At 43.8% G+C, this 17,500-nt stretch overlaps 2 protein-coding genes across 2 annotated transcripts in view; both read left to right on the plus strand.

The window, feature by feature from the left end:
* Positions 1 to 10,966, plus strand: part of LOC308282992 (uncharacterized protein) — a gene marked incomplete at its 3' end in the record, with an annotated part of 119,048 nt that extends 108,082 nt beyond the window's left edge. Inside the window, exons 5-6 of the mRNA XM_080723379.1 lie at positions 10,727 to 10,905; positions 10,937 to 10,966. Of these exons, the coding sequence (XP_080579505.1) occupies positions 10,727 to 10,905; positions 10,937 to 10,966 (209 nt within the window). The remainder of the gene's footprint in view (positions 1 to 10,726; positions 10,906 to 10,936) is intronic.
* The window catches only part of LOC308283252 (neuronal-specific septin-3-like), a 28,865-nt gene continuing 22,309 nt past the window's right edge, over positions 10,945 to 17,500 (plus strand). Inside the window, exon 1 of the mRNA XM_080723641.1 lies at positions 10,945 to 11,218. Within this exon, the coding sequence (XP_080579767.1) occupies positions 10,993 to 11,218 (226 nt within the window). The 5' untranslated portion in view covers positions 10,945 to 10,992. The remainder of the gene's footprint in view (positions 11,219 to 17,500) is intronic.

Consider the following 17,500-nt stretch of genomic DNA (forward strand, 5'->3'; position numbering starts at 1 on the left):
GTGCAACTGGTGTTGCACGGCATGGCATGCGGTGTGCTAGCGTGCATGTGGTTTCTGCCCATGTGCTGCTTGCTGGAGGTTATCAAAGCACAATCTCAGCGACTCATAAAACTTGTAAAGAGTTTGCTGTTCAAAAACATATCCCTGAACGTTATCTTGCTGTAACACAACCAAGCTGCGTCCAAAAGATATATTGTAGTCCACTTGTTGTTATGTGTAGTGGACCTACAACTAGTTTGGAGCATTCTGTTATGTTCTAACTGCAGTAAATCATATCATTCATAAAGACTATCATATAGTCTTTGGGTTTGATGTGTTTATTTTATTTTATCTAAGGGCCCTTTACCATAATAGATGTAATACGTATTAGATACAGTATAACTGTGAAATACTGATCAAAATAGCCATTCTTGTATGGTTCTTTAGTTGTATTTATGTGAACATGTAATAATGTTGAAGATTAGCTGTCCTCTGGGGGTCCCCGGACCCCCTGCTCTCTAACGTATCGTTCCAATATGTGTCTGTCTAGGACGTTGAAGCTCAACACAATGCGTTTTTACTTATTGTGTGCTTGTAAATCAGTTATTTTCACCAAACGAGTAGTAGTGAGTGGCATGATTGGATTGTTGTTGTATTGTGTGCAGTGTTGCTGTATTGTTTGCATCATCTATTGTTCTGCTCTTGCCTCGTTTTGTGTTGTTCTGTCTGCAACCCGAGTCACGTTTTTGTTCTCTATACACTTGTGGATTGGCTGTGAAGTCGAGTGGAACTAAAATGGTAAATAGAAGTTAACAGACTGACTGACAATCATATGGCAGCTGTACTGCACACTGTAAAATCCAGTTAAAAAAATCCCTTTTAACTGTTAGCCCCGCGACCCGATTCCGGATAAGCGGCTAAAGATGGATGGTTTAAACAACATTTAGGAAGCAAGCCCCAAATAAGCAACTGCACTTTAGAGAGAAACAAGCCCAAATAAGGAACTTTTGGAAACAACACTTTAGAAACAAGCCCAAAAGAAAAACACAACGCGCAACTAGAACTACCAACATTTACAAGCAACCTGACAGAAAAACAAGCCAACAATCGCTTACAACAAGCAGACATGGCAACAGTACACTGGTTGCCCACTCCTGTTCTAGAAAGCACCTGTTTGAGGTGCGGTCTACCTTGCACAGCATGATTCATTGATTCACCGTAAGTTCAGGTCGATATACGCCCAGCTGACTGTGATGACATAGTCTGACATGTTCACTTTGACATCTGTGATGATGCCACCACATGACAAAAGGTTTCTTTTTAAGTTTTTAATCAAGCATTGTATGAGTCAGCTGGACATTGCTTGAGCATGTCGTGGGTTGCTGTGTTGGCTGGTAGCATCAGACGTTGAATCACTCTCCCCTTGTTCTCTCTGTAGTTTGAATTGTTCTTCATCTCACTCAAGCCAACATCTGTGACCTCAGCCCTCTGCTGTAGGTCTCGGTCAGTGGTGGGAAAAACAACAAAAACGTTCATTTCAATGAATGATTTCGTTCATGCTCACGGCAATGATCCATTCAAAATGATTCATTCACATTCACTGCTCAGTAGCACTATTGTCTCATGGAAATCACTGTCGCAAGAGTGTTATGAAGTGTTAGTTTGCGGCAATTAATTCGTTATTTTGAATGAATCGATCATGAACGATCCATCACTAGTCTCGATCAGTAGCTGATCGGGAGAGCACTTCTGTGTTCATTTCGCTGCCTTTACTTGTTGCTGTCTTGCAGAAACCTCTCATCTCCATATTCTCGTTTTTCCATATACCGGTACTTGATCGTGCTACAGCGTCACACAAAAGCATCAAAAACAGCAGATCTACAAGCTTGAAACGCAGAGCGAAGCGACACATTTTGAGCTTTTAGATCTCCTACTTTTGCAGTTTTTGAATTTGAATCCTGAAAAGAACAGTTTTGGACATGGAGGTTGGAGGTTTCCACCTAACAGAGACGATAAGTTAGTGACAAAAAACCTTCTTGATTCTTGAGGCTGTATTTTGTAAAATAGAAAGAAAGAAAGCATAGGTTAGCCCATTCATATTTTTATGGCACTGATGTGATCTTCTTTGTTCACAGAAACATGGCACTGTGCATATTACAAATGTATAATATCCCACATTCAAGAAACTAAAGCATAGTCTGTTGATGCATTTGTCGAGTCCCTCTGGATGTGGATAATGGTACCTAAATGTTTAATGAAAATGACCCTAGTGGATTAGAGCTGGCTGTTGCATAATGATTTGCATAATAGAACCATTTGGAGAAAGAAAAACATTTAAAAGGGGACCTGTTGTTTACAAAGGATCACCATTCACACCTTCCACGTGCTCCATAATGATGGCTTGCACCTCCCTACCCCCTGCCTCTCCAGTCAAATGACAACATTAGCACCTCTAAAGAACACTGGGCAAGGCTAATTTACAACTGTTCTGCCTTCCTGGCTGTTGATCTCTTGAGAAATGAGTTAACCACTTTCAAACGGGTGTCCCTATATATTTTGGCCATTCCAAATTTTCACAAAAATGTCTGATTTGATCTAGAGATGGGACGATATGAACATTTCATATCACGATTATTGTGACAAAAGAAATTGCGATTTACAATACTATCGCGATAATCAAAATTCATTATCCTGGGGCGGAACATGATTTGCATTTGATAGAGAGTGAAAAAAAGACTGTATCAAGTATCTATATTATAAGTACCTTTTACCAATAGAGGGTTTTAGTGGTACTGGATATGCAGCTCGGCAAATAAAAGGTGAATTGATCCCAGTGCATGAGGACGATATCACGATAAATTAAATCTCCATGATACGATTATCATTAGTGTTTTTTATCACGATAAACGATAATATCGCTTATCGTCCCATTCCTAATGTGATCTTGTAGATTTTCACACGACACCATCGTACAATTAAGTGCCTGGTTAAAGTTGCCAGTGTATGAATCATTCTAAGTGTTTAGGACATCTCTATCTATACAATACAACATTCTAGAAATGTTTTACACGGCTGGGTTGGATACTGATTGGTTAGTCAGAGCATCCTGTGGTCTGTTATTTCTGGATTGCAGACTGCTGTGATCAACAGTAACAAACCGAATACAAACAGCTCAGCCACAGCACCTGTAGCAACTGTAGAATCTAACAGACCATTTTCTCTAGCATAACGTCGTTGTCGGGTGGAAACTTTGTATCTCCAAGTTTAAAATTTGTACTTTCCTTCGCAAAGTAAAGCCCTGCTTCATCATACAAGGCCGTCGCACAAAAGTAGTGAAAACAGCCGATCTACAAGCACACAACGGGCGTTGTGTGCTTGTAGATCGGCTGTTTTCACTAGTTTGAATCATGTTTAAATGATAAATGCAAAACGAACGGTCTTGGACATACAAGGTTTTCACCCGACAACGACGATAAGCAATGACATCCTTTCTAAATCAATTAAATCATTCTCGTTGTCATTGTTGTGCCAAATTGTCGATTTGTTTATAAAGTAGGCATGTAATAAGAGTGTTAAAGGACAACTTTCGTTTTTTACAACAAGGGTTCATATTTTAGATAAAGTTAGTTAAAATTATTTCATTTACTTCTTTCTATTGTTTTAGAGATTCTTATTTCAGTGGTTGGGGACATGCGTACAAGTGGCTAAATATGTCATTTTACACAGAATAAGCCCATTCCCAAGATACAACCCAACCTTTCATGGTTGGATGTGACTTATGGGGGCTAGAAGTGTTACTGTAAATAACAAAAAAGAAACTGCTGGCTTATTATGTCTTAAAAAAACATATTTAGCTACTTGTAATCATGCCCCCATGCATATGCATGCCCCACATTTTAGCACAGTAAACGCGATAAAACAATAGAACGAAGCAAATGAAAACATTTTAACACTCACTTTTTCTTTTCTCTAATTACAATCTAAAATATGAACCCTTGTTGTAAAAAACAAAGTTGTCCTTTAATGAACGAGGTGGTCATGATTGACACATAAACAATACAAGACCACCATTAGCCTGTCAGGGCTTATGTCTCAATGATGACCGCTTCACTGTTCCATTATAGCTTATGAAACTCATGATGACTTCATACATATTTCAGGGTGTTGAAACATTTTTTAATTTAGTGTTAGGATGTTAATGAACATGAGCTAACGTTCATTTAATGAAATCCAGTGGTGTAAAGTAACTAAGTACATTTACTTAAGTACTGTACTTAAGTACAGTTTTGAGGTATTTTGTACTTTACTTGAGTATTTCTAGTTTTCAGTACTTGTACTTTTACTCCACTACATCTCAGAGGCAAATATTGTACTTTTACTCCACTACAATTATTTGAAAACTTTACTTACTAGTTACTTTGCAGGTATAAATGATTATATTATAAAACATATATTAATCCACTTTAGCCCTATTTTATACCTAGGCTGTTTGATGCGACGTGTTGTGAGCTTGTAGATTGGCTATTTTCAAACATTTTGTACTTTTACTTTTGATACTTTAAGTATATTTGGATGCCAATACTTTTGTACTTTTACTCAAGTGCATTTTGAATTCCAGACTTTTACGGAGTTCTTTTACATTGCAGTATTGACACTTTTACTTAAAGCTGTACTGTGGAAGCTGCTCAACTAGTGGTCAGTAGCGATATTGCTTTTTTCGGCCGTTTTTCGCCGCGGACCACCGCGACCCCCGCGACCGGCTCCGCCTCGCCGATACGAATCCATAGAGCCGTCTCCCATCATTTTTAGACCAGGATTGAGGGAGTAGCATGCAAGATTCCTTCACCAATGTAAACACAGTTGCTAAGGGAAGCTATTTTCTGAAGAGACAGCAAGATTCGCTGTGATTGGCCGGTGGTGTATGATCGGCGCTGTGATTGGCCGGTAGTGTATCATGTGGGAGATGACATCATTTTGCCGGGAAATTCTCCCCCCCTCACAACTCATAGAAAACATATAAAGAGAAGGCTTCAGAAGCTGAAAATAACAGAGTGGGGGTTCTAAAACTTTAGCAATTTAACAGTTAGGACAATTTTAAGATTTGTTTTATAAAAAAAGTTACATAGTATAACTTTAAGTAAAACATCTGAGTACTTTTTCCACCACTGATGAAATCTCATCAAGCTTTCCCTCTCTCTCGTCTCTCTCTCCACCTTCACATTACAATAGTCATCAGTAACCTCATGAAGTTCAAGAGAGATCTGGTGTAGACTAGGCTAGGGTAAAGGGAGGGGGCGCTCAGTAGTATAGGTCTCTGGTCAATGAAGTATAGGGTGGTTAGACAAACAGCAATAAGTGAAACCCATACGGTGTACTGGGTTCACCGTACCCAACGCAACCTGGCGTTTCCCAGGGACTCTGAGCGCAACGGTGGGGGCCAGTGGTGGGCAAGGAGGTAGGGAGCGCTTCGCTGTGTTCATTAGACCACGCGGAGGTGCCGAAAGTCAGGGGGAAGATTTACTATTCTGTCCATAACGGCACATAACTCGGTAAAGGTGCTGAGTCGGCTCATGCGACCACGGCAACGCTCGACACGGCGACTCGCTCGCTACCACTCGCTCGGCGGTGTCTCACGTGGCTCATGAGACACCGCCTGAGATGACGCGCCTCTGTTGTCATCACCGAAAACAAGTGCTCCTTTCCCTTGCAGCCTCCCGTGACCCCACCGTTGCTCGTAGGATCATTGGGAAAAACGTGGACGCGTACTCAACACAAATGGCTTTGCAGCTTTCATATTCATGTTAGTTCTTTGCAGTGTTCTTAAATCGAAACGATGATTAGTTCAATTCTAACATTGCCATATGATTTATTTAGTGGATACCTGAGTGAGGTGGGAAGGGATGCCACCATTTTTAGAATATTCGTGTCAGTCTCCAAATTCAAATTCGGATAGTCGAAAAAAATCTTTGGCAGGGCACTAGAATATAAAAACATTTTCTTTGCATCCCTAATCATAAACGACACATCACAACATGGCTGTTGGTGAAAGAACGGGTTGTTGTGTGGAGATTGAACCCGGGACCCTCAGCGACCACAGTTTGTGTAACCACCTAGATTCGGAGGTCTGCTGAGTGGGAAACCAAACATAGCACTCAGTCAGAGGGGAACCCCACCTCCCTCTCAAAACCATCCCCCAGACAAGGCTACTCTGCTACATATATCTCCATAATACGATGTGTCAGAATGACAAAACATTCCCCTCTTTAATGTTTACATTGCAAGGTGAATCTCTCTGTCTCCCCTCTCCTTCTCTCTCTCTCTCTCTCTCTCTCCCCTCTCCTTCTCTCTCTCTCTCTCTCTCTCTCCCCCCCTCTCTCCCCTCTCTCTGTGTCTCTGGGGCGTTTCGTTTGTCTTCCCTGAACAAACGTAGAGTCTGTCTCTTTCTCTCGGCGGCCCGGGGTCTCGTCCTCCTCCTGGGATGCTGTGTTTGTCTTTCTCATGCATCTCCACCACACGCACACGCACACGCACACGCACACGCACACACACACACACACACACGCACACACACACACACACACACTGCTCCGCTCTGCACATAGTGCTGTGTGTGTCGCAGCTTGACTGTGTGTGTGTTCTAACTTTTGAGCGGTGGTGACACCGTCTCCTATACGTGGCCATGTGTGTGGGTATGTACTGTATGTGTGTGTGCGTGTCTGTCTGTCTGTATGTAGCCTGCAGTACCTTTTCTGACCACACATGTTAAGGGAGGGGCGCTGTTGTTCAGGCCAGGCCAGGCCAGGCAAGGCACACTCACACACACGCACGCACACACGCACGCACGCACGCACGCACACATGCACGCACACACACACACGCGCAGCCTCCACCGCTCAGTTCACACAAGTGTGATTTTTCTTTTACATTTTGGTTCTCTTTCTGTCTCTATCCCTGTCTCTTCCTACTTGAATCTATCAGTCCTCATTTCCTGACTGACTCTCTCTCTCTCTCTCTCTCTCTCTCTCTCTCTCTCTCTCTCTCTCTCTCTCTCTCCGTCCTGACAGCACCAATTGATTCATCAGGATTAGTCCCAGACTAGTGCTGCTGTATTTATAGGCTGATCAAATTATAGCGATGGCCTCTGACTTTTGCCAGTGTGTGTGTGTGTGTGTGTGTGTGTGTGTGTGTGTGTGTGTGTGTGTGTGTGTGTGTGTGTGTGTGTGTGTGTGTGTGTGTGTGTGTGTGTGTGTGTGTGTGTGTGTGTGTGTGTCTGTGTGTGACCGTGCATGTGTGCATGCATGCATGTGCGTATTTGTGTGGTGAAAGACAGGCTGAGCCGGATGACAGTGTCAGACAGTTACAGTAACAGAGGAACTAGTTGAGACATGGCAAATGTGCCACTCACATAGACATACGCAAGCACGCACACACACGCACACACACACACACACACACACACACACACACACACACACACACACACACACACACACACACACACACACACACACACACACACACACACACACACACAGTTTCACAACTACGGACAAATCCATTGCAAACGAGTGCTTTTTCACCCCCACCCAATCCTGTCACTCTGACTGTCTCGGCGAAACAGGGTGGCACTTCATTCATTCATGTGTGTGTGTGTGTGTGTGTGTGTGTGTGTGTGTGTGTGTGTGTGTGTGTGTGTGTGTGTGTGTGTGTGTGTGTGTGTGTGTGTGTATGTGTGTGCAGAATACAGCTCCCACACAGAGGCATACAGCAGCATTATCAGGGTGATTTCCAGAGCCGACCGATCCTCTTACACAGACAGTCAGACAGAGTGGTGTCCTAGCTGGTGTGTCAAGCTTGCTAATGACAATGAGAAAGCAGGTGTACTCTGTGCACAGTATTGATGATATTCACACTGTCAGCCACACAAGTAGCAAACATACAGTATGCCCTTTTTTCTATCGATTACGCAACCCAAAGGATCATTTTTAGTCTTTGTCGCTTTACTAAGCCAATAATTTGATGGGGCGCAGTGGCTTCCTTTGTGTCTGCATAGGGAACCACCGTCAGTCATAAAACGATTGACTTTATTTCTTCTCCATAAATTCAAGTCTCGATGGGGTCGGAAGTTATTAGCAGAAATACGTTTGGCACCGGAGGTAACTGTAAGACTTTGCTGTATTTTAGGCTATATTAGTTGATATATGCGTTGGTGTCTGTGAATGTGGCAGTCTAAACCTTTCTAAACTCTGGCTGCCTATTAAAAGACTGACTTAAGACAGCTTGGACTGTGTTTTATGTGCGCAGACATTACGCCTCTCATGATTTGGCCGTTTTGGGCTATGTTGTCATTTTGATGAATGTATATCTCGGTGTTAATCTAACATCATGTATACTTGTTACGCTGCACTGTATTTGCTTGAGTGCAGTTGGCTAGTACCGGCACATCCCATAAGCTGGAGGGACAGGAGCATTGTAATTGGCTAGAGAGCAGTATAGATCCCATAAGTGGACAGGCACTCAATTGGCTAGTTATGTTCCAGAGCCCGGTGATGCCAGAGAATGCTTACAGTAAGTGGGACCACAGTTTATCTGGGTAATTGTCAACGGAATATGGTGGTCGTGGTCGTGTGTGCTTGCATGTGAGTGCTTGACTATCCTGAGAATGAAGTTAATATCGGTGTGCATGTTTAATTTGTCTGTCCAATGTCCTGTGATCAAATCTGACACTTGGACTGTGTCACATGTCATCTCCTCTATACCTTCCTGTCTGTCTTCACTGTAATGTCCGGTAATTAAAAGTAATGAAGTCACGTCAGAGAGAGAGAGAGAGAGAGAGAGAGAGAGAGAGAGAGAGAGAGAGAGAGAGAGAGAGAGAGAGAGAGAGAGAGAGAGAGATTGCTGTGGCTTTGGACTTCAGTCAGACTTCAAAGCTAAGTGTGTTTCTTCTGCCTGAGAACACCACATACCACAGCACCTCACAACACACTCTGATAGTTAATATATTAAGGTGCACGGATCAAAGGGACAGATGGTGTGTGTGTGTGTGTGTGTGTGTGTGTGTGTGTGTGTGTGTGTGTGTGTGTGTGTGTGAGAGAGAGAGAGAGAAAGAGAGAGAGAGAGAGAGAGAGAGAGGGGACGAGGTAGAGAGAAACAGGATTGATCTTAAGAGTCAACGATCAAACATGCAGCCTGACCTTTGTGTGTACTGTACGGATGTGTGTGTGCGTGCAAGTGAGTGAGTGAGTGAGTGAGTGAGAGAGGCTGCACGCACGCACGTGTGTGCATGCGTGTCTGTCTTCAGTAATTGGGTGTTCTGTTTTTCATTGAGTTTCATCTTGTGCCATTGTTACTCCCTGCACAAGAAGACCAAATGGTTTCTCTTCTCAAAGGTTCAGCATGTCGTCGTTGTCGGGCGGAAACCTCGTATCTCCAAGTTTCAAATGTCTACGTTCTTTTGCGAAGCAAAGCCCTGCCTCATCGTACAAGGCCGTCGCACAAAACTAGTGAAAACCGCAGATCTACAAGCACACAACGCCTCACGGCGCGAGGCGTTGTGAGCTTGTAGATCGCCTGTTTTCACTAGTTAAAATCATTTTTAAAATGACACATGGTTTTGGTCATACAAGGTTTTTGCCCGACAACGACGCTATAATGGTTATTATTGCATTTTGCATTGTGTGTGAATACAAGCGTGCTTGACATTTCATGCGTGACTACGTCATGTTTATGGGGAGAGATGTTGTCATTCTATATGCATATGCATCGCAGACAGACAGGGAGTTTTCTCTGAACTCTGGGAACCATGACAACACAACATACTGAAGCAATACATTATGAAACAATAAAGTAAACTATATGGCATGTTTGGCGGCCAAACCTTTCACTCCTATTATGCGGCTTTTGCACACTATATAAATGCATACATGTGCCTGTGTGTACATGATGTCATAAATAAACCACCCTTTAGTCTTTTGTTTGGGGAGTTTGTGTGTGTGCAGTGGCGTCAGTTCAGAAAAATCTAAGGTATGGCAACATGACTGACTGGTGTCTTGCACGCAGTCATGTTGCCATACCTTAGCAACAGGCTAATACATTTTTTTTAAGAAGTACTTTTTATTTTTTCCCCATATCTACGGCTTCTTGGGCTGGATATGGCAGCCTGGAACGGCTGTTCAAGTGCAGCTAAACCTGGCATGTTAGTAAACGTGCCACAATTAACAATAATGCTTTGCACCTGTGCAGCTGACCTCCGGAACCTGGGAATATACCATTTTGTCAAGATGGGGAGAATAAAAGTGTGGAGAATATAATTATAATACCTTGTTAAAGTGACCATTTTTGTTAAATTTTGCATTTGTTGTTTTTACTTTTACTGCAATTTAACAACATAATAACCAGCACAGATAGACAAAGAGACATTCATGGATTTATATTTAAAAGTAACTTTTATTTCCCCCCCTGGACCCAGGGTATGGCAGCTGCATACTCCTGCCATACCCAATTGACGCCCCTGTGTGTGTGTAACCACCTGGATTCGAACTCTGGTCTCCAGGAAATCAAATCAAAGTAATCCTCTCATGACCAAGGGAGTCATTTGGCTTATGGGCTCAGCCGAGGCTTCCCTGCTTGCTAGATGCGTGTGTGTGGATGTTCGATTCTTTCAGTTGTTTTCCATTGTTATCACTGCACTGTTTCGAGGAGACTCTCCGTACTCACACTAGTGTCTCGTCTTGTGTCTTTTTCGCAGAAACAGCGAAAGCGTTGGAGACCGACACGCCCACCGCTGCCATGGAGGAGCGAGAGGCGGAGCCGGAGAGAGCCGCTAGGGCAGAAGGAGAAGAGGGAGGAGGAGGAGGAGGAGGGAACGAGCCAGAGATCAACGGACAGTCGACGCCCCCGAAGAGCGTCGACGCGTCGACCCCCGCGGTCGCCGACGACCCGACGCCCGGCCAACGAGAGAAAGAGGAGAACTCTTCTTCGGGAGTGAAAGTGGAGGTGGAGAAGAACGGAGGGATGACGAACATAGAGGTGGAGGTGGTGGAGAAAGAGGCGGTGGCACCGCCGCCGCCGGTGGTCCCGGCGTCGTGCCGGCCTGCGCCCGCGCCCGCGCCACCCGGCCCGGAGGTGGGCGTGTTGCGGGGCAGTGAACTGTTTGGCTACGTGGGCATCGAGGCCGTCCTGGACCAGATGCGGCGCAAGACCATGAAGGCGGGCTTTGAGTTCAACATCATGGTGGTGGGTGAGTAATCAGAGTCACACGCGGCAGACGGCACATTTAAGCACCCATATCGTTGTTCAAGTCAAGTCAAGTTTATTATGTCCCAAACTGGGCAATTCATGTTACAGCAAATGATAAAAAAGCTCTAAAAAAACACAGAGAACATGCACAAACAAGAACATGGACATAGACATGGTCACAAGATCCAGATAACAGTAAGTATAAGTGTAAGTGTAACAACAACCATGAGAATAATCAGCTACATCCTCCTGCATCCAAATGAGAATTTGTACCTATTATCTTTTGTTACCAGGGGTTGTCAGGTGGAAACCTTGTATCTCCAAAACGTTTTGTTTTGTATTTATAATTTTAAAAATGATTTAAACTAGTGAAAATAGCCGATCTACAAGCACACAATGCCTCGCGGTTGTGTGCTTATAGATCTGCTATTTTCACTGGTTTTGAGTGACAGTCTTGTATAATGAAGCAACAAATTTGAAAACAAATTTGAAACTTGGAGATACAAGGTTTCTTCCCCGACAGTGACGATGTAAAAACACGGTTACGTTTCTTCGTAGCATTGTGACCGCGTAGACCCGCAATCTTTCGCCAGAATATTCGCCAATTAGGACCATGCCCAGAATAGGGATGCTATAGGATTCATGTGGTTCATTTGCTTAACATGTTAACAGATTTGTGTGTATGTAACACACACTCGCCGAATGCATGCACACACACACACACACACACACACACACACACACACACACACACACACACACACACACACACACACAAACACACACACACACACACACACACACACACTTCACGATGAGGGTGGTATTCTTTTTGTTGGTGGAAGAGTGAGTAGATCACTCCACGTGCTTATTGAATGAGGATTTAGTTAATGAGAGGAAAGGATTACATTACACATCAAAACATTGATAATAACAGGTTGTAATACCACAGGATGAGGAAGGATGAAACACTCTAAGGCGTACTGCTGTGACTTTGTTGACTGAGAGAATGTTTGAACTGTTTTTTAATTGAATTAATTCACTATGCTTTACGGGCTTGGGTGTTGCATGAGTATGATATGGCAGAAAGAAGAAATTGCATGGAGAAAAACCTATGAGGAAACTGCTGTCAAAATGCTCGCTGGGAGATTTCTCTGGTGCCTGAGGCTTAGCTCCCATAGTTCTCAACAACAACAGCTACAAACCTGCACAAAAAGCTAACAAAGTATACTCACGAAAAAGATAATATCCCAGATGCTGAGCAGAAGAACATACTCAAATCGAAAAAACAGAGTCAGCACTCTCGATCTTGATGATCCAGTGTGCAACGAAAGCTACAAACACAAATGACTATTTCATGGCAATGATCAAGTGTACAATGATAACCTGCAACTATTTTTTGCCTAGGTAGTAGAGGGTATATTTAGTCTGTTTTGAGTTGATTATTAAGGCACTTTATTAAGGCTGCTTTTCTTCAGTCAGCAAAGGTGGAAGGAAACAGGAAAGAGGAGATGGAGAGCGGTGGATGTGACTCAGAGCTATTACAGGTTCAAACCACGGTGGTTTGATTGTGCTCACAGTGTTATCGGGTTAAAGATGAAAATATATTACAAACCTTTGGCCTGGTGTGTGGAGATGATGACTGATTTGTACTTGTGTGGGCTAGTGTTTGTGCACCGAAAATAGCCGATCTACAAGGTAACAACGCGTCGCGCTGTGACGCATTGTGACCTTGAAGATCGGCTGTTTTTTGCCACATGACACACATGACTCAACCAAGTATAACATACAAGCTTCAGTGTCTGTACTGACTGAAATGATGTCCAGGGTAGTGAGACAGTACTGTATAGTATAGGAGACAAGCTGCAGCGCAGCGGAGCCTCTGGGGTTTCCCTGTCAACCACAAACACTCTCACACTCGCTGACGTGCCAGCAAGCCCTTTCCTGTTCACCTGCGCTTCCTGTGGGCCAAAACCTCATGTTCACGCATGTGTGCGTGCGTGCTTGCATGCGTGCGTGCGTGCGTGCGTGCGTGCGTGCGTGCGTGCGTGCGTGCGTGCGTGTGTGCGTGTGCGTGCGTGCGTGCGTGCGTGCGTGCGTGCGTGCGTGCGTGCGTGTGTGTGTGCGCGCGCGCGCGTGTGCGTGCGCATGCGGAAGTTGCTGAAGTTGCAGTAATCAGCTGCAGTGATAAGCTGAAAACAGAGATGTTATGATTGCCGATGTTGTGGAAGTCTGATGCCTGCAGGAAATGAAAAGCAGCCATGTTTCACTTTGAAGATATCGTCAGATCAAATATTCAACGCATGCACCATATTCTTCGAGTATATATAGGCTAACATTAATAACATCAATATAATCTCGTTAAACTGATAAAACACATCCATTGCTCTGTCCCTGGACTGGAGAGGCAAATCATTGTGAAAATGACATTTGTCGTGTGCTGGCAGTTTTTCTTAGTTTTATGATATTCTTGAGGCGTGCACTGTGAGACTTTTGTTTAACCTGGAGTGTTGCAGGCATCCTGCTTTGCAGTGCTTCCCTTTAACAACACTCCTGGCCCATAGAGTGTCAGTGGAAATCCAATCTACATGACGGTAGATCCCTGCCTACAATACGTCTTCTAAATGTAATGTTGTTAGAACAGCTGTGAGGACAGAGGCTAACAAAGCTACGGCTACTGCTTTAAAATGCAATTTGGATTTTCTTCTGCAGTGCATTTGTTTTTAAACACAATATGGTAGATTGTCCTCAGTTTCTATAGCTGAGCGAAGTGTTTAGAGGTCGACTTGAGAGTCTAGAATAGAGTTTAACCACCTTAAACTTTGTTGTACATCAAATGGCAAGAGTAGCAGATTTACAAGTTTGCTGTGGGGCATTGCAAGCTTGAAGGTCTCTTCTTTCTTTTTTAATCATTTTCATGCAACGTTCACTTTACACATTTTTGCTGAATGTTTGTCCATTGCCCGCCAGGATGCTAGGGTTCATGTGGTGAAAGGCATATTATGTTCTTAAAACTAACCTTTTTCACGATTTTACAATTATTGTATTTGGCATTTTATGCTTGAGTGTAGAGAGATAGAAAACCTAGGGCAGAGAGAGTGTGTGGAGCCATGCAAGACAATTCAATTCAAAGGATAAGTTAGATTCAAACTTTTTGTTTTTGAAAAATCTCGATATTCCGAGGTCCTGTTGTTTCGAGGTCCCGGTTTAGGCTTAGGGTTAGCATTCACCAGGTTAGCATTCACCAGGGTCGGCAGGTTATAGCCTCCGAGTACTGGGACTGGGCTAACCTGGGAAACACCTCGGAATAGCACTACGTGCCCTTTTGTTGCAACTCAGAGGAAGTGTTCTGTCCGAGCCACCAGGCAGGCGCCCCAATGTCCTGCACTATACTTTGGTTCCATTATGAACAGGGGTTCGGTGTGAATGGGTGGGCTTCAACTAGAAGACGGGCATTCTCCAGTTGCATGGTGCTAGCGGTGGTCAGAGCCAGCATCCTGGCCAGGGGCGTCACAAGGGGGGGGGGGGGGGGGGGGGGGGGGGGGGGGACTGAGCCCAAGGTGGAGGGGCCCTTGTTATACTTTAGCTTTTGAAAAGTCGTGAAAATGTTTTTCAAAAATAGCAGATCTACAAGCTCGCAGCGCGGCACTCGGTGCCGCGCTGTGAGCTTGTATATCTGCTATTTTTCAATAGTTAAAGCACAAAATGTGGGATTAAGTTACTTGAGCCCAAGGTGGAGGGGCCCTAGTATGTTATACTTTAGCTTTTGAAAAGTCGTGAAAATGTGTGCACATTTTTGGAATATACCGGTATGTATTTTCTAAGCGAACATCTGTAACTAAAATGTTGCTTCTGGGGGGGTCCCTAGAACTAAATGTTTTGAGATGGGGGTCCGTGGCCAAATAGATATCATTTTTGAAAAAAACCTTAGAAGGACTTGAAATATTCAAAGACTTTTTTTCACGATTTTTCAAAAATAGCAGATCTACAAGCTCACAGCGCGGCACTCGGTGCCGCGCTGTGAGCTTGTATATCTGCTATTTTTCAATGGTTAAAGCACAAAATGTGAGTGATCCTTGTTCCCAGGGCCCAGAATTTGGTGTGACACCCCTGATCCTGGCTGCTCACCACAAAGCTGTGCTGTCTTTTGTTTAGAACACCTGCTGCTTTGGCTTTTGACATAAACACGCACGCACGCTCCCGCACTCGCACGCACATTCACTCCTATTCTTTGTCCCGTTTATACAAGATGCAAGTTTATAATTATGTGCATCATTGTGTGTGTGTGTGTGTGTGTGTGTGTGTGTGTGTGTGTGTGTGTGTGTGTGTGGGTGTGGGTGTGGGTGTGTGTGTGTGTGTACCTGCTGGGAGCACTGTGTTGTTGCACTAGAGCCAACATTCCTCGCACGGGGCCGCTTTACTTCTGTCTTCACATTCAAAACAGACACACCACGCACTCTGGGCCAATCGCAGCGCCCGAGGCCTCAGGCCTGTCCTATCACAGAGCAGCATGCCGTGGCTGGCGTACGGTTAGACCAATGAGCAAGCGGGGAGCGATTGGCCAGCAGGTTGCCGAAGCTGGCCTGCGGAGAGACTCCTGAAAGGAGACTTGTTGTTGTTGGAATAGGTTGTTTTTGGTTGTTTGTGGAAGTTGTTTCTTTAAAGATTATGACTCACAAAGTCTTGTTTTGGATCTCCCTCTTTCTCTCTCTGTCATCCTCTCTGCTTTCCCTGTGTCCCTCCCTATTTTGGGCATGTCGCAATAGGCGAACATTCATTGGAAAAAAGGAAAACTTTCCACAACAAACTATGATCCACAAGCTTACAATACGACCAAAACCTTCCCTAAAACATCCAGGACAACACTCTACATGTCCCAGACTCTTCTCTCTTATGGCTAATGTCTGTCATGAACGAACGGCTCAAATGAACCAGTTCTTTTTGGTGAATGAAACGAACTAGGTCACTTCCCAAAAAGGTCTGATCAGTTGCAAATGCGATTTTGGGTATTGGCTGAAGAGAGTCTGTTCTCCGTTCCTCTTTCCGCATTGTGCAAGCTGGAACCTCGAGGGCGGGCTCTCTCACAGAAACCGACTGACTAGGAACGAAAAGCGAAAGGGATTATGGTTCATTCTCTGAATGAAGTGCTGTGACTCCCCTCCCCTCCCCTCCATGTTTTATCTCTATCTCTAATACTGAACGTCCCTGAATGATCCGGTTCACTGAAATGAACGATAGTTACCCCCACTACTTATGGCTCCTAAAGTGTGGAACGAGTTCCCCATTGCAGTTAGAACTGCATACTCACTCCCAATATTCCGCCGCAATCTGAAGACTCGCCTCTTCAGACACCTGCAGCTTAGCCCATAGCACTTGGCGTAGCCTTGATGACCTTGCAGGCTTATGAAAAGGCAGATGCCAGATTAATTTGTACACCTGGCATCCTATAATTTGTACATTTTTTTGATTGTTCTATTTAGACTGATGTTCTTGGTTTACCTATGATCCTAGATTACTATTTCTATGCATTTGATGTATTACCTCACGTTTTCCCTGCTTACTCTAAATCGCTCTGGATTAAGAGCCTCTATTAGATTATAAAGAGTAAATTGTACAATCCGTCACATGAGTGAGTGTTCACCGAAGACAGTTGGTATAGAGGGAGAAAAGGGGAAAAAAAACAGGGTCAACGGATATATTGGGTTTAAGTCAAGGGTGGGCAGCATTTATTTTCAGAGGGCCTTACTGACTACGTTAAAGTAAGTGAAGGGCCACACATTGTACAATTGAATTGAAACTTGAAACACATAACACATAAGAATGATGTTAAAACTGCATAAATTTGACAATTTAGACATGCCAGACTACTTTACAATGAGGCCCTTTCACAACGAGACAGCTGTACTGTACTCTGGCCTACAATAAAGATATTATAGTTTATTAGTTACATAAAAGAATCTGCGTCAATGCCATACCATCTTTTAAATTAGCCTATACATGTATACTGTATCTTATCTGACATGCAACACTCCATAGGTCACTGATAAAACACATTAGATTATGTTATAAATAAGAACTCGAGGTTGACTATTTCACTGTTACATTATAAACATAAAACATTTGAGTAGTACATCATAATACATACATAATTGGAGTCAAGTTAAACCAATTTATATAATGTAGTTCAGGGTTCCCCAATTAGTTTTCCCCAAGGGCCGAATTATGTCTAGGGTACCAAGCTGAGGGCCACAACATTGCAGGGGCGACGGCGGCGTTCCCACTA

Source organism: Nannobrachium achirus, assembly GCF_963921795.1.
Source record: "Nannobrachium achirus genome assembly, chromosome: 4".
Lineage (NCBI taxonomy): Eukaryota > Metazoa > Chordata > Actinopteri > Myctophiformes > Myctophidae > Nannobrachium > Nannobrachium achirus.